The sequence below is a fragment of the Pteropus alecto genome, unplaced genomic scaffold, assembly GCF_000325575.1.
Source record: "Pteropus alecto unplaced genomic scaffold, ASM32557v1 scaffold20, whole genome shotgun sequence".
In the NCBI taxonomy this organism is placed as follows: Eukaryota; Metazoa; Chordata; class Mammalia; order Chiroptera; family Pteropodidae; genus Pteropus; species Pteropus alecto.
In genome coordinates, this window is record NW_006436298.1 from 44615838 (window position 1) to 44634238 (window position 18401).

At 30.6% G+C, this 18401-nt stretch overlaps 1 protein-coding gene across 1 annotated transcript in view; it reads left to right on the forward strand.

Moving 5' to 3' along the window:
- Window positions 1–14860, forward strand: part of SNX2 (sorting nexin 2) — a 54107-nt gene extending 39247 nt beyond the window's left edge. The window contains exons 8-15 of the mRNA XM_006913316.3: window positions 3787–3862; window positions 4825–4938; window positions 5192–5285; window positions 5879–6084; window positions 10989–11132; window positions 12343–12423; window positions 12539–12610; window positions 14324–14860. Of these exons, the coding sequence (XP_006913378.1) occupies window positions 3787–3862; window positions 4825–4938; window positions 5192–5285; window positions 5879–6084; window positions 10989–11132; window positions 12343–12423; window positions 12539–12610; window positions 14324–14374 (838 nt within the window). The 3' untranslated portion in view covers window positions 14375–14860. The remainder of the gene's footprint in view (window positions 1–3786; window positions 3863–4824; window positions 4939–5191; window positions 5286–5878; window positions 6085–10988; window positions 11133–12342; window positions 12424–12538; window positions 12611–14323) is intronic.
- Window positions 14861–18401: the final 3541 nt, after the last annotated feature.

Consider the following 18401-nt stretch of genomic DNA (forward strand, 5'->3'; position numbering starts at 1 on the left):
TTTTTTGTGGCATTTCTCAAAATTCAACGTTAGAACAGGCATATATGTGGAATACCCAACCTCATTGAATCTGCTGGGTCTGGGAAGTACTTCTCTTTGTATATACTGTGATGTTGTTCAACTTAGAGAATCCAGATGACTATTTTGAAAGAAAGGATTAACATCTGGTATTAAATTATAGGAAGAGAAAGGGAGGGTTAAGAACTCAAGAACTTCCTTGTGCCACATTTGTAAATAAGCAGAAACTAATTATAAGAGTATCTTTAAGATTGCTCGCTTGATTTTTTTTTTTTGAGAGTGTTTCACATCTTACTTTAAGAGCATATTGAGTTTATTTTATAGGTAAGGATACACTTCTGCAAATATAAACTGAAAAATATAGAGTAGCACGATGTGGAGTGTAGATTTAGAATCCTTTCTCTGTTGAAGGTTGCACTCCACTGCACATTCTAACCTTGGGAAAGTAATTTAACTTCAATTCATTTAAAAAAAATTTTTTTGATAATTTTTATTTTCAGTTACTATTGGCATACAATATTATATTAGTTTCAAGTATACAACATAATGATTAGACATTTATTTAACTTAACAAAGTTATCATCCTGATGAATCTAGTACCCATTTGACACCATACATAATTATTACAATTCATCCTTCTTTATCTAAGATATAAGTGTATCAGGAATTTGTTCATTCCAGACACCTAAAAACTTACTGAAAGACCTAAACAGTTAGTGTAGATTGATTAATCCACTCTTTCATTTCAGGAAGTTTGGAGGTAGGCAGATGTTTAGGATTATCTAATTCACCAGGAAATCTTATTGCTTCATTCTAATATCTGGAATACAGCCATTTCTTTCCAGTCCTTTACAAGTCCAAATGCCTGAATTAACTGCAGTAGGCTCCTGTTCCATCCTTGCACCTCTACTCTTTTTTAATAGAGCAGCCAGAGTCATCCTTTTAAAACGTAAATCGGATTGTATCAACACCCTCCCATTTCACTCAGTAAAATCCAGAGTCTGTATAATGGCCTACAAAATCTTATATGTAATACTCACTCTGTACATTACGTGACACACACTCCTCATTCTTTTACCATCTCATCCTCCTTGATCACTGTGCTTTAGACGACACTGACCTGTTTGCTGCCCCTCAGAGATCCCAGGGTTTTTTCACTAGCCACTTCCACTGCCTAGGAAGCTTAAGTTCCCAGGTATCTGCATGACTAATTCCCTTACCTCTTTCATGTTTAAATATTCAAATATCACCTTTCCAATGAAAGCTGTTCTCATCATTGGCTTCATTCAGACCTATTTAAATTGCCACACCTTATACACTTGATCTTATTTAATGTTCTTTTTTCCACAGCATTTGCCACCTTGTCACATACTACACAACTTATATGTTTATTACATTTATAGTTTATTGTCTGTCTTCTCTTACTGAAGTACCAGCTTTACCAGGGAAGGGATCTTGTTTTCTTTTGTTCCCCTATACATTCTGAGTACTCAGAACAATAACTAACATGTAGTAAATGCTCAGTAAATATTTGTTGAATGAACAGCTGTCTGTCATCAAAGAGCCAGGCACTTTTTGCCTTTTTTTATTCTCTTATTATTAGCATGCGTGTTTGAGTTTCAAGCAAGGACATATTTTTAACTTTGTATCAAGCATTTTGTATAACTGCTTTGTTTTGTTTTATTTTGTTTTTGTTAAGTATATAGGAACTTTAAGGCCCTAAGTGATTCTTCTAAATTTATCAGTAACCTTTTCTTGGAGCAAATCTGAAAAACAGCTACTGACCAGCTCTTGAGTCTGATACTTTTTTATTAATTTCATTGTGTCTTTCATTTCTGTCTTCCTTCAGTGTTTCTTCCAAATACCTCTTTTTATGTTTCTCCTACATTCTTTTTTTGTTTTGTAGCCTTTTATATATCTATAACCCTGTCTCACCTTAATTCTGAACTGTGTATATTTACCAATATCATTTTAAAACCCATTTTATGTTTCTTTTCTTAATTTTAACGTTATGTAAGCTTAATACTTTTGTTTTTAATGGTTGGTTGCTCTTTATTTCCATGTAACCCTTAAGAGGAAAAGTTTTACTGTCTTTTTCTAGAATATCATTTTCTGAAGTTGATTTCTCAGAATACTGGTAATGTGGTAGGGTGAAAAGAGGAAATCTTTGTTAAATCTTTAGGATTTAACAAAGTTAAAGTAGATTTATTTCTTGCAGGACTTCTCATAGCACCTAATATGCAGCTGTTCATTATGAATCTTAAAGAGGAATATGTAATACAAACTCACTTTGGAAAGCTATTTTAGAATATGAGTAGTGTTAGGTATTTCCATTTAGGTTTGAAATACTGGAATATTTTTAAAGAGCTAATACTAGTTGTTTTGTCTTCTTGTTCATTTCACAAATGTCTGGGTGCTTGCTAATTTACAAGCTGTTGTGTGCACACAGATGAACAATTTATGCAAAATGCTTTAAGAAGTAGGGAGTATAAACAACTAAATAACTTACTAAAGTACTAGAGAACTTCAGTATTAAAATTTTAAGTGAACTCTCTGAGGAAATATACCAGTATTTCTTAAATTTACTGGATTAGTGTTCCCACTGCATCTCTTTTTTGACTTGATAACATAGGCATAAATGTTATTTTAAACCATAATGTGGATCATATTGCACATTATCTTTTAAATGTTCTGTTTCTGTTATAATGACTTCTTTTGTGGGCTAATGACTTAAAATGAAGTTTAATATGGTAAGTATTTTATTTAAAAATACAAAAAAAAGTAATAAAATAGTCATTTTAACCATTGTTTGGAATTTGATTCTAGAGAAGGTTATCACTTTTTTTTTTTTTCCCCAGAAACTTTATTTCAGGAATATTTTATAATCTTGTAAAAAGGTAGAAGCAATTACTGATTACATTAATTCTGCAGAACTAAAATGAAGGTATATTGACTGTAGGTAAAATGTTATTGAAATAATTACTTCATGTAATCTTCAATCTGGGAAAGAGCAATGTTTTAAAATATGGGATTAGATAATCAAAAATTTTCGATAATGGACCTTTTTCCTTTTATGCAGGTGTTAATTTATTATGGATGGCAGGAAAATGTGGGCTTTTCTAGTAAAGAAAATGACTAAAGTTGGGCTAATAATGATTTAATAATGGTGTTTCTCATTTCATTTTTATTTTATGTGGTATGTGGTGTCATATAAGCAAGACATTTATCAAAAATTGCAAAACCTTAAAAATATTAAAGAAAATTTTTAGTTTGTCAAATAAGGACCAAAGCAGATTTGATCATTTAAATCAAAGGAAAAAAATTGGTAGGCTGTTCTCCATTTTTGTATTATGTAATACTAATAAAAAATACTTGACTGAAATATATGTAGTGATATGTTTCTTAGGACTCAGAAGTAATAACTGGGAACGTATTAACTCTACCCAAAGATAAAATTATTTGACAAACTCATATACCCTTTCATACTTGGCAGTGAGAAGTTTGGTAAATTATTTAACCTTTCCCCACTCCCAACCTTATCCCTTGCCATGTCTCTTTTTACATAAATATCAATTTTTAAAAGATGAACAAAAAGCTTTATAATCATTAAACTGCTATAAGATTCTAAATTAGTAAAGGCAGCCTGATAGGATAAGAGGCAGATTGAAGACATCTTTTTACTTGGTTTTTTATTCTTTTTATTTTGTTGAAAAAGATTTAAAATAAGGTGCTCTACTGATAAAGAAGCAATTTTATTCTTAAACCTAGGTATCTCCAAAGAACAGTAAAGCATCCAGCTTTACTACAGGATCCTGACTTAAGACAGTTCTTGGAAAGTTCAGAGGTATTATTTCTACTTAAAATTTTTGTATATAAATGTTCTCAGTATTTATATTTTTCAATGTAATAATTTATATAAGAATAGAGATGCTCAATAAGTAATTGGCTTAATAGATGGAATAAAGCAATGATTTTGTTTTTGCTTCCATGCTTTAATTAGCTTTAATTACCTAGCAAAATATCTTCTTTGCATAGATAATTATAGGTTAAATCCCTTTCTTGAAAATTTAAAACTAGATTTAAAAGAATGGCTTACATAGTCTAACTCTGAGTGCTGTAAATTGTTGCTTAGGCATCGTGTGAAATAAGTTTATTTAGAACTCCTTTTAGAGATAGTTGAATGTGTGTGTGTCTACATTCTGATGTTCATATTAAGGTTTTGAAATGCAAATATGTGACTTGAAGAGCTTAAATTATAGTGACCGTGCTGCTCTTTATATTTAAGATGTTTGGCACATTTTGGGGCTCTTAAACAGTGTAGAGTTCTAATTGTTACCATTTGAGATCTTTTCAAAATTTACTTGAATCCCAGAATTTTTAAAAAATTCAAAAATTCACACAGTCCTGAGTATACAGAGATTTTTTTTCTCAGGACTTTCTTTTTTCCTTATAAATAGTTTATTTCTCCTAGCTATTTCTGAAAGCAAACAGGTGGCCAATGTTAAGATGCTTGGAAATTTCTTAATATATTTTGACAAACAGACTGTTGTTCAATCTAAATGTAAACGTGCAGAAGAAAAACAAATGAAAAGTCTATTTTTTAAGTTTTCCTTTGAGAATGTACAAGTAGTGTATTTGAGAAATTAGATCTCACTATTGAAATGTATGAGAATGAAGAAAATACACCTCTTTTTTTTTCTATTCTTTTTTTCTGCGGGGGAGGGGAGGAAACAGTCCCTTTTGTGCCCAGTTAAACCTCCAGGCTTTTAACCGGTTTGTTTGCCCTTATTTGTCATTCAATTCTAGCTGCCTAGAGCAGTTAATACACAGGCTCTGAGTGGAGCAGGAATATTGAGGATGGTGAACAAGGCTGCCGACGCTGTCAACAAAATGACAATCAAGATGAATGAATCGGATGCAGTAAGAGCTGATTTTTCGACTTGAATAATGAGATGAATTAATGAGCCCAACAATTGCATTTTAAAGCTGTACAAGTAGAAAATAGGATATTAATTTGCTTATTGAGTTTAGTTCTCAGTCACATCAGTTGACCACCATGGTTATACATGGTTAATTTGTTGCTTTAAAACAAGGAATGTAACTTACTATTGGTAACCTAATTTACAGTGGTTTGTTCTGGCTAAATTAGCTCCATTTTTCATTTTTTTCTTAGTGGTTTGAAGAAAAGCAGCAGCAATTTGAAAATCTGGATCAGCAACTTAGGAAACTTCATGCCAGTGTTGAAGCCTTGGTCTGTCACAGAAAAGGTTCGTTTGCCTTGTTATATATGTGTTTAAAATCATGAATTAATTAAAACATTTTATTTAAATTTTATAAAAATGAATATTTTGGAGTTATAGAAAAAAATAATAGTTTAAGAAAGTTAGAAAATAATAGTTTAAGAGAATATTTTGTTTCAACTTTGTTCTTTTAATATTTTTTGTTCTATTTTAATCTAACTTCTAGTTTAGAAGTAGAAAAATCCTGAGTTTATGTGTTTTAAATTTTGCATTAAAATTGTTTACTTGATTAACTCTTTGTTAAACATAATTACTATTTAATGAGTTAAGATGTCTTAGTAATTTTGATTAGAATATGAGATTCAAAATTGATATTTGAAATTTTGCTTTAAAATATTTGTTTTGTGCTTGTATTTGTATGGTTAACTTTCATTAGTGCTTCGGGCAGTTGGCATTTATGCCCAAGGCATTTTAATGACTTGTTTTCTGTTAGTTGTTTTAAAATATTATTTAAGTAATTCATGAATAGATAAAATTTAGAGAGAATGTAAAAAAAAAATCAAAGCAATATTTTAAAACTTTACTAGCGAAAGTTAAAAGTGAATACTTTTCTATTTCAGAACTTTCAGCCAACACAGCTGCCTTTGCTAAAAGTGCTGCCATGTTAGGTAATTCTGAGGATCATACTGCTTTATCTAGAGCTTTGTCTCAGCTTGCAGAGGTTGAAGAGAAGATAGACCAGTTACATCAAGAACAAGCTTTTGCTGACTTTTATATGTTTTCAGAACTACTTAGTGACTACATTCGTCTTATTGCTGCAGTGAAAGTAAGCCTTATTCTGCATTCTTCCTTGAATTCTTCTCACTTTAGTGGTTTGCTGCTTGTAGAAGAATTTGGTTTCCTATTAGACATGTATTTAAGTGTGTAAATTCCATACTAGACCATCTACAATGGCTTCAAAATGATTGTCATAGCTTTAAAAAATTTTCTCTTCCGACATGGACAATAGAATTGATATTTTTAAGAGATATAAGGAATACAAATAAGATAAAACCAAGACACATTTACTTATACATTTATATATACAAGTTTGCAACTAACTGGTAGCATTTGTTTGCTCATTGTAGCATGAACCAAAATGAAACTACCCAGTGGATTTTATAATCATTAGTAAAGCTATAATAAGAAGCAAGACAAAACCAGAACAGATTGTTGTGTGACTATGTTTAATGGTGGCTTAGCATGAATTTGGACTGCATTTGTGTATTTTCCAAAATATGCAGTCACCATGTACATAGAGATGGGATGGGACTAGATTAAATAATAAATGATGTTATCTAGTGGTAATGTTTTAAGGATGAACAGTCTCCAAGTTTCTGAATAATTGGAAAAGTAATCCAGTTAACAAATAAAAATTATTATTGTACAGATATCTCCAGGATTCTGACAGTTAAACTGAACTGCATGTTGCTTATCTTTTGTTTAAGAAGACACTTTAAGATCTTATCTTGTTTTTGAATTATTGCTATGAACATTAGTTATGGGATGGGGGATCTGGGCATTTACCTTTTACCTTGAATTCAAACATCTAGAAAGTTAATGAGACCTTGTTCTTTGCTTTCTTATGCAAATTTTTTTCAGCTGAAATCTGTGATCAAATTAGTATTTGTCTACAATTAGAACATTGATACATTACATATTTATTGTTTCTATTCTCAAGCTAATGGTGACGGTCTACTAGAAGGTTCTGAGCACTTCAGAATGATGCTTTCTTAGATTTGGTAAAATTACCAATTTTGCTCGTACTTACTCTTAAATGTTACTCTTTATATTCCTGGTGGTTAATTTTTCTTTTCAGTTATTTAAAGAGGTTAATATAGATAGCAGTTTTCGGAGTATACTTCATTATATATAGGTAACTTGTAATATACAGAAATCTAGTTTACAGATAATGGTTCCTTTTTATCTTCTACCTCTTTTTACCTCATTCCAGAGTTACCACTAGCATGAGTGCTATTATAAAAAAAAATTAATAAAATTAAAAAACCTTCGGAACCTGTGGGTCCAAAATGGAAGCTAGGCAGTATGAGAAGTGGTACCTGCTAAGAAGAGCTAATCTAGGAAAAGATCTGTGTAATGGATATTAATCTCTCAGAAACAGCTTTCCCAATACTGCCTAAATCTTGCTACATTTTTACATTTCATGAAGTTACAGTTATAGTCATGTTTCCCAGGATATGTTCTATAGAACATTGTCACCAAAAGATGTACCACAGTCAACTGAATTTGGGAGATAATGTATACAGTATTCTTATCTTGTACATTCAGAGTACATGTAAAAAGCTCAGAACTGCCTAGGAGTAAAAAATAAAACATTTAATTTTGTTTTATCTAGAGACTTCCAAATTCATATGAACAGGAATCATTTTCCACTTAATATACTTTTACATATGTGGAACACACTTTGGGAAATACTGAATTAGTGATTCATTGACTAAAAGAGTTAAAGAGCTATAGTAAATTTAAATTAACCTGATTTTTCACATTGGATTCCTATTGAAACCTAGCCCAGGTCAACCACACAAAGGAATTAAGAAATTAAGTAATAAGGTGATTTTTGTGTTCTTTATTTTTGGTTGTTTTTTGGTGTGTGTAAAACTAATAATTCATTTTTATTTGAAAAAGTAATACATGCACATAATAATTCTAACAGCCCAAAAAGGTAAATTTATTTTCTACTTAAGATCTTTCGTCTCTCTTTCCTCAATTAAATGCTGTTAGATTCTTGTGTGATTTTACAGAATTAGTATGCATAGATGTAAAGCTAATTTCTCTCTCTCCCCATTTCTTCCTTCCTTCTTCAGAAAGCATTACTATATCCACTATTCTTTGCCTGCTTTTTTTACCTACTCCATTTTAGAGAGGCCTCTATATCAGCATGTACATTCTTTTTTAATGGTTGCATAGTATTCCATTATACATAATCTAGGAATACTTTGAATTATTTAAACAATCCAGTCTTAATATTAGTATTTTGATAATAGCTCTTTGGGCATAAAATTCCTAAAAGTAGAATTGTTTGCCCAAAGGGTATATGAATTTGAGTAAATATTGCCATATTGCTGTCCAAAAAGGTTATACTTCTTTGTACTCCCATCAACATGTGTTCCTTTTTCTCCCACCCAGTGATTTTTTATATATGTTTTAGTTTCTTTAGGTAGTGTAAATATAAGCATCTTTACTAATAAGCCATTATTTTCTTTCTAACGAATCATATCATGTCCTCTGGCCAGTTTTCTTTTTATCTTATTTCTAATCTCTGTTTAATTCATCTTTTGTTTTATCCATATTAAGATTACTTTTTTGTTGATAATTTTGAAATTAGGAGTACTTTGGGAATTAGACTATATAGAGCCAAAATAGGAAGCTAAGAACATCAGATACCGGGGACTTAAAGAGAGAGAAATTTTACCCATTAAAAATACTGACTAGGCCTTATATCTGGGAAACTCATTGCGTGTGTTCTCATGCATTGGCCGTCTGTGAGCCACTATCAGGGGTTAAGGGTAATAGTCTCTAATGTTTTTAGTACTAGAACTCTTCATTAAAAATTCTTACAGAGAATCCAAATAATTTGAAAAAACTATATAAAATAATTACAAAAAAATTTGATGGGTTCCAAAGGATTTTTAAAGCTTCCTTATTTGGCTGTAAGAAATTCATATCCTTTCAGGACTCCAGAATGCTGGGCAGCATACTTTCAGAGTCACTGAATTACAATGTATTAATTAAATTAAAATTGCACCATCCTATTTTCTTGGTAGTCCAGGAAAACTGCACCACAACTATAGCCTTGTCTAACCTAGACCAGCTTGCATACAAATGTGTACCATAAATTGGCAGAATATAGGTCTAAAGGGAATCATCAGCGTAAATCTATCCCTCTTATAAAAGAGGCTGGTTCTACTAGAGTAGGTTATCTTGTCATACATAGGCTTTTTTAGTGTATACTAATTTAAACTTGGTCCCTGACCAGTTTATGATCTCATAATATTCCAGAACCATCATATCTTTATTGTGGTACAGATGTAGGAGCTATGATAAAAGTAAGATTACTAAAGTCCGATTATTTCAGGAAAAAAGTCAGTCTTAACTCTATAAGAATTAACTCTATATAAAGAAAATACAAGGAAAGCAGACACAGAGGACAGTAAGATTCATTTACTAATGTGAGAAGAGAAATTATATGTGATGATGAATCTAGCAAAGTGGATATCTTTTAAATATCTATAGATAAGGTGCTTTGATTTATCACTTTGCCCAGGATGTCTCTTGTCCTGATTAATTTACATATATTACAATATGTGCATAATATTTAAGAACTCTTTGGAAAAAAGTACTCTGGTTTCTGGTTGATTTGGAGTTTTTAACGTTCTTGCCTACATTTTAAAAATATGCTATATGATATAAATGCAGTCCAATAATTTTTTCCATATTACTAAGTTATTATTTGCACTTTTAGTAGAAATCTTGAGTTAATCAACTACATTTATATGTGTATGTTATTTAGAAGTAATTTATATATAGTACTTGCTAATTATTAAGCATCCACTAGGTTAAGTCACTGTATTATATACTTTTTATTTCTAATCTACAAATACATATCTCATTTTCTCCCTTTTATATTTGAGAGAACTATAGCTTATAGAAATTAAATGAATTTACCCAAGATCATACTGTGACAAAGCTAGTATTTGAATCCAACTTTGTTTTGTTCTGAAACCTACATTTTTAAAGTACACTGTCTACATACTTTCCTCCTTAGCAGGTCCCTATAAAGACATGTAATTATTATTGTTTCTTGATCCAAAAAGCTCTTTTTTTTTGGACTAAATGAAAGTAACTCTGGTTTAGTGCTTTCTGGTTTACTTAATTTATGCTTGCTTCATTTGTTTAATTAGTAAATACTAAAATAATAGAAATATATTACCAGCATCAAGCTGGAGAAAGGATTACGTTTTTCCATCCTACCCATCAGTTTTTTTCATGAGACTTCAAATGACTCCCTTATGTTCATATTTCATTTTTTTCTTCCATTCAACTTCTTCTTGCCCTGCCAAAGCCCTTGAAAAGAGCTAGTGCACTTGGTTGACTTGTTCTATTGTGGTCTTCTTGTCTGTTTCTTCATTTAGTTCTTCATACTAGACATATATATATTCGTCTGTCCTTTTTGTCTTGTGTAAGACTATCTCTTTTGTTTTGTTTTACCCTTTTTAATTGCTTTGCCTTTCCTTTATTTGCTATTGGTAATCTATCACATTTTTACTTTACTTCCTGTTATGGGTTTTTACCATTTTCTTTTTTTCAATTTCTGGCATATTTCCAACAGTTAAATCTACTTCTGATATTATTTAGTAGGAAAACTTCCAACGTAGATATGACACTAGCATTTTCCTATTGAAGATATCTTTCTTGAAAACATAAAACCCCATTAGAAATCTTACTGTAAGCCACATTTAAAACCCTATAGTAAAATGGATTTTCTAAATAATTTTTTAAAATTCAGAGCTGAATTTTCTTTGATATTGGCATGTTTATTTTCAGTATTTCAGTATATTAGAATAGAATTTAAATACTGGGTTTTATTGTTTTCAGTATTACAGCACATCTAGTGTTATGAAAGTATTTCAGTGTTAACTATCACTTAATAATCATGTCATTCACTTATAGGGTGTGTTTGACCATCGAATGAAGTGCTGGCAGAAATGGGAAGATGCTCAAATTACTTTGCTCAAAAAACGTGAAACTGAGGCAAAAATGATGGTTGCTAACAAACCAGATAAAATACAGCAAGCTAAAAATGAAATAAGAGAGGTGATTAATACAAAATGCTTTATTTATCTCTACACAAAATTTTCATGAGTCATTCGCATAAGCATAATTTTTCATAAATTTGTTTCTGAACCATTCACCACCTAGCTATTTTTCCGTAATTTTATGAACTGTGTTAGAATTACTTTAACATTTTGATCTTCATTAAAATCTCCAGAGCACTTTGTTACTTTCACATGATTATGGAATGGATAAAGAAGCATGCAAGGAAAAGATTGAAATTTACATTTAATTAATAATTATACATTTCTTTTGAGATGCTTAATTTGATTTCAGATAATTAATTATTTTCTGTCTAAAAGTAGTTTTAGAGGTAAACTGTCCCACATTTAGCTGTCTCCAGGCAACATTATCCCCCATATATATGTATTATATATGGTATTTTAGTAAATATGTAAAAGTTTATTATAATTTATACACTTTCTTTGCCATGCTTCAATAAGGAAATTGAAGAGGTAGGACAACCTTTATATTACTAAAAGTAATTGTACCTGCTCTTTGAAGAGTATGTACCAGTTTTGGTTACATAGTGGGAAAGTATCATTTCATTGCGTAAGTCTTCAGTTATTTTAGCTGTTTCATTGGTCACTAGTCACATTTTGTTGTTTCTGTACTGAGTTTAATATTTACTGATAGGTCTTCAGTAGACCATAATTCCACAATTTTTTTTTTAAATCTGGACATTTTACCATTACAAAACTTTTTAAAATGTTTGTCATAGAATTTTCCTAATTTAAAGTATTTCCATAGGCATATAAATTGTGAGAAACATATAGTCTTGAACATAGCAGAATATAGCTGATGTATTTTAAAGTAATGAATGATATAATAAAGAAATGAGAAAATTACAATCTAACACGGCTAAATTATTTGATAGTGAGTTTTATATTCGAAATCATTTCATCTATCATAGTTAATTAAGCAGTGGAGATTATAGTTCAATAAGTACTAGAATATCCTAATTTTGAGTAGATCTGACAGTGAAATATTAATGGAAATTAAGCTGGCATGTATCTCTGCTAATGGGAGGTTAGATACAAGTTTGAATGATGCTCAGTAAGGCTTTGCCAATATGGAGCTCTCAAGGTTTTCAAACATCACATTAAATTAAATAAGTCGTCATGACAGTTAGTTCTGTAATTTTTTCCAGAAAGGAATAAAAAATGTGTGCATTTTTGTTTGTTTTTATTAGTGGGAGGCAAAAGTGCAACAAGGCGAAAGAGATTTTGAACAAATCTCTAAAACAATTCGAAAAGAAGTAGGAAGATTTGAGGCAAGTATAATAATTTTACACATAACAATGTGGTCACATTTTGCTGCGATTTTGTGGTAAAATCAAATTTAGTTTTGAATTAATGGACTTTTTTTCATATATTGTACTTTAACAGAAAGAACGAGTGAAAGATTTTAAAACCGTTATTATCAAGTACTTAGAATCATTAGTACAAACACAGCAGCAGGTAAGCTAAGTTTTTTTTATAATTTATAACTTACAAACTTCTTCCAGAATTTATTTTTGGTATGCTTTTTTCATTTGAAAGACAAGAGTTGGCTTTAGCTCAAGCAGTTACTTTGTCATGGCAGACTACTAAAGACAATAATGAGTGAAATGAGCTTTTAAATTTAAGGGGCAATAAGAAGTGAAGTAGAGAAAGCAAGTAACAGCAAAGGAAAAAAATGGTAGTTAAAGTAATTGAGAACTCTCAGGTCTTTTTTGCTTCTAATCTTTCTAAATACTAGGAGAGAGATACATTTCTCGTTGTTAGGCTAGAGAAAAAGGCAACTTTTTCCCTTTCCTATCTTCCAAATTTTATTGCTTTATTAATCATACCTGTTTGAGTAAATTCTTATAGTAAGTTCTTCTCCTATAAAAGACAACTTAGCATGATATTCTCAAGACCCATCCATATTGTCGCAAATGGGCTTATTTTATCTTTTCTTATGGCTGAGTAATATTCCACTCTGTATTATAAATCTAAAAGCAACAAATAGACAAGACAAACAAAAACCCATAGACTCAGACAACAGTTTGGTGGTTACCAGAGGGAAGAGATGAGAGGGTAGGTAGAAAAGAGAAAAGGGGGTCAAATACATGGTGATGGAAGGAGATTTGACTTTGAATAGTGAACACACAATATGAAGTATACAGGTAATGTATTATAGAATTGAACCTATAAATTTATTAGCCAATGTCACCTCAATAAATTTAATTTAATAAAAAAATTAAACTAAAACTTTTTTAAAGGTTTTTTAAAATACTGTTTTGATTTTTGTTTTATGTGGGGCTGATGGTGATTGTATGCCACAAGTAGTGGCATTTGTTTCCTTAACTGGAGAAGACAGTGGTTTTCATGTATATTAAATAAAAGTCTATAACAAGATAGTAGAGTTTTTTTTCCTGTGTACTTCAATATAAATTTGAGTAATAGATCAAATTATTTAATGTCTTGATAGAAAGATTTTTTCTCCAGTTATGTGAATTAGAAACTTGCCTGTATCATTTTTTGAATTAGGTGATGACATTATATCTTCAAATTGTATTTAATTTTTATTTTTAATACTTAGTTGATAAAATCTGATTTTAAAAATATAATGTTATATAAGCTTGCTTTTAAAGGAATTGTTTTAAACTTAACTTTAGTTTGTACTTCAGTCTGTTCGCCGGACTATCCAAGAAAGACTGGCAGATAATTCTTTCCAGTCTCTTTTCCCTTTCTTGCCCAATATTTACTTTTCTTTCTCCTTTTTTTCCTCATTCTTTTGGCTAGCAATAACATAAAATATGAATATCCTCTCAATTAGGAGATGTTATCACTTTATATTGGTAAAGCTCATTGCAGTTTTATTATTAAGGTAATCTAATTTACACTAACAATCTTTATATGGAATTTTGCACAAATCAAAAAATTCTTAAGTTTTAGGGTATTTTTTAAATTATATTGTTTATATCAACAAATTAATCAAGAAATAATTGATCTTTTAAATAATTTATATATGATTTATAATTATATTGACACACTTCTGATAAGGACATTAAAATAATTCCTTTAAGAACCAGACTTTAGTGTTAGTAGCCATTAACTATTTGTATAGTGTTTTTAGTGCTTTACAGAATATATGAATATAAATGACACAGAGGTAATGAGAATGTGTTTTATTTTTGTTATTCACAGCTGATAAAATACTGGGAGGCGTTCCTACCTGAAGCCAAAGCCATTGCCTAGCAAGAAGATCACTCCTGTTAAGATCTTGGATGTTTCTTCCAGTTACGCTAAATTCCACAGTGAAATCATTTAAAACCATCTAAATAAATCATTATATATTTTATGACTTACCCACACATGTGGTTATATATATATATATGTGTGTATATATGTGTGTATGTGTGTATACATATATATATATATATATCCTCTGTCATTTTATTACAAGCTGCATGTCCTGACCCTCTTTGAATTAAGTGGACTGTGGCATGACATTCTGCAATACTTTGCTGAATTGAACACTATTGTGTCTTAAATATTTGCACTAAAAAGTGCACTGCAAGGCCAGAAAATTTTACAATATTTTTTTCTTTACAATATGTTCTGTAGTGTATTCACCCTCTTTATGAAGTGAATTATCAATGCATTGATTAATGTTCACTTATACATTCCTGTACAGAAATTATGATTTTGTGATTACAGTAATAAAATGATATTCCTTATGAAGTATCAGTAATAAATTATTTGGGTATGTAAACATATTAGAGATCTTTTAAAAGCATTTTTAATAAAAACTTTTCCTTCTAGACGTATATAGGTGATGCTACGATACGTTAATTTTTTTAACTGACAAAAAGCTGAACTCTTTCATCATTAAATGACTAAATGAAGCTTAAGTTTTCTTATGAGATCACCACAAACCAAAGAACATTTATCTCTTGATTCAGCTCTGGGGAATGATCTCATCTCGAGTAAAGGAGAGTATTACTGTCTCTGGTATACTTTTTAAGAAAATTCATTCCTATTGTAAGTGTCCAATTTAAGAATTAGGAAAAATGTATTTATGTGTTTCTGTTACAAGTCTTATGAATTTTACTCATCTATTACCTTCAAATTCCAAGACTTTGCATATATTTAATTTATTCTTTGTTTTCATTTTAAACTGAAAATAGGTCATCTGCACTCATGATTGTCAAAGGACAGTACCATGCTAAAATATCCCATGATTCAATAGCCAAGGGTGACACAAAGCAAATCTGAAGTAAAATTAAATTTGTCTTTGGCAGCCTTCTTACCTATTCTGTATCTTGTTTAAATGGCTATTATCTAATCCTTCATACTGGTGAATGTTTATGTTGTGACTGGCATTAGATTTATTTTCATTTTTAAAAAACTACTCTTAAAGATATCCCACTTGTCAAGCTTAACAACTAAATCTCAGAGGAGTAAGATATGGTATGTGTAACAGTCCTCTCTAGCAGCTTACTGGATATAATTAATATATCAGAGTATCCTCAGAATGTTTGCTTCTACCACTTATTTTAGTTGAACTTTTAAGCCTACTGCAGGTATTATTCATATTTGTACTCCTAGAACCCAGAAGAGTACCTGGCACAGAATAGGTTAATAATAAAGACTTGAATTGTACAGAAAAAAATCCTTGAAGATACAAAATAAAGTTTTCTCTCTTAAGAAGAAAAAATAGAAGCAGAAATGGTATAGTCTTCTATTGTAGCTTCTCTTAAAGATAACTTGGAAACTTTTGAGAAATGAGTAATTCGTGATAATATATATCGGATGCTATCTAGTTTACCCATCAATATTGAGCAAAATATAGGCTTACTGGGAATAGTTTCACTACAATAATGTCCTAATATATCCATAGTTATATCACCTCCAAAGATACAATTTACATATACGATTCAGTACCTCCAAATAAAATAATAAATATGTTCAGTCTTGATCAAGCTGAAGAGAGTAACAGACCTAGACTCCATTCCAGACTTCATTCTTCTTATCAGCCTTTACAAAAGAATCTGTCGGAAGTTTCAAGTAAGTTATATGAGCCTCTGATACCTGCCCACATTTTAACAGGATTTAATTTCTTCAACATCTGCCCATCTCTACCCATCAATCTTCACAGCTCCTATTCATATTACTAAAATACCTTTGCTGCAAATAAATAGAACAAGGACATTAACAGTCCTGATAACATAATTTTTTAGTTATATAGATCTGAATTTAAATATTTCTTTTTTCTTTAACCAGATAAAAGTTAAAGAAGGGTTAAGGCAGCATAATACTGGAATAAGCTGAACTTGGGGTCAACATACATGTGTTCAGTCTTCTGTCACTTAGTAGGTGTGTGACTTTGGGAATATCGCTTAAATCTCATCCATAAAATGAGTACAAAACTGATTTCTGAAGTGCCTTTCTACTTTAAAATATTTTGTTTAAAATACTAAACTTTAAGATAAATATTACTCTATTAGAAAATCAAATTCTAATCAAAACCACCGTCTATTAATAAAGTAAAACAAGGTTCCAAAACATATGTGTACAAGTATTTCTAAAACAAAAGAATAAGTTTACTTGATTGTATTTTTCGATGAGCTATTTTCAACGATTTAGCTTTTTTTATACATACATATATATATACTGGCCTCAAAATACCCTGTTTCGGTATTGCTATTTAAACATTTTTATTTTATTGAGCAGATCTAGGAAAGCTTTATAAGTTCCTTGTACAGATTGTTTCATAAATGGTTTTTAATTATAAAATAAATAAACCCCTTCAATTAGGTTTCTTAAAGGAAATCAGATGAGTAGAGAAGATTATATTCCTTTAAAAAATGCTTCTTGGTGTTGAAGGGAATTTTCTATAAAGACTTCAATTTTTCTGTCTTAAATAAGACTAAATGGCTACTTCACTTTTCGTATTGTGGCTGCATGGGCATTCATGTAATTAATAAGAGTCAAGGAGACAGCCGAAATTCAGTAACAGTAACTACTGATAGGCTGAGTAAACATCATCCTATTCTGAAAGAAGAGAGGTCACTGGTAGTGAGAAGGAAAGATAAACCTGTGAAAAGTTTGGTCACTGAGAACTTGGGAGGCATTTCCTTATCTGATTTAGTATTCAGGAAATGTGTGTGTTATGTTCACTCTGTGTGACATGTAGTCACTGTTTCAAAGTATTGAAAAAAAGATTTTGAATGGAATCATAATCTCCTTCCTTATCCAAAATCTAGAATCAAATATCATTCCTAACCCTCACAGTGAAGAATAGAAGGCTATGGTTTCAAATAATCAGGAAGTAGATAGTTGGCCAGACACAGGACTAGCAGTCGAAGGGAATTATAACAAGAGTGATGTGAATAATTATTTATTACTCTGTGTAATCAGGGCCATGGAGAGAAGTCATGGTAATCTGTGGATGAAGTCTGTCGGGTTTAGATCAATAGAAATACAATGCGAGCCACATGTGTAATTTTAATTTTCTATAGCCAAATTTTAAAGAGTAAAAAAAAAGGTAAAATTAATATTTAACCAAGTAGCTCCAAAATATTTTAACATGTAATCCAATATATTAAAAATTATTGATACTTTACATCTGTTTTTTTGTATTGTTTTTGATATCCAGTGTATATTTTACAGTTTTATCACGTCTCTATTCAGATTAGCCACCATTTAAGTGTCAGGTGTTATATGTGGCTAGTGTCTATGATATTGGGCAGTGCAGGTTTAGACAGTGCCTATGGAAATGGAAATAGAGAGTAAGTCCAACAACTAGTTTGTTATTTACTATCCCAAATTGAGGGGAGAATTTGAAGCTAAATAAAAAGGACTAGTAAATGTTGCTCTTGAGGGCAGATACAGTTTAGGTGCAAGACTTGGTAGCATAGTGCTTTGCAAATAGTAATATCTACTATGAATAAGTTGTAGCGATGTATTATCAGAAGGAAACTTAGAGTCTGTCTAGTACAGCCTCCTTATTTTACAAATAAGCAGATCCAATTATGATAGAGTTGATTTTACCTTTTAAATCTGTGTGTTAACTATAAACATTCTTCCTTGAAAAGGTATTGGTAAGCTTTTCAAGATTCCTGTTTTAATCATTAACAAAGAATTTTAGGAAGTCCTTTGGGATACAAAGAATTTATTTCTTCAAATTGTTCCTTCAGAAGTGGCTGAGAATAGAAGATTGTACAAAACAGGAAAGTTGTGGCTTGCTGTCTAATCTTTTAATGCAGATGAAGATACTAAA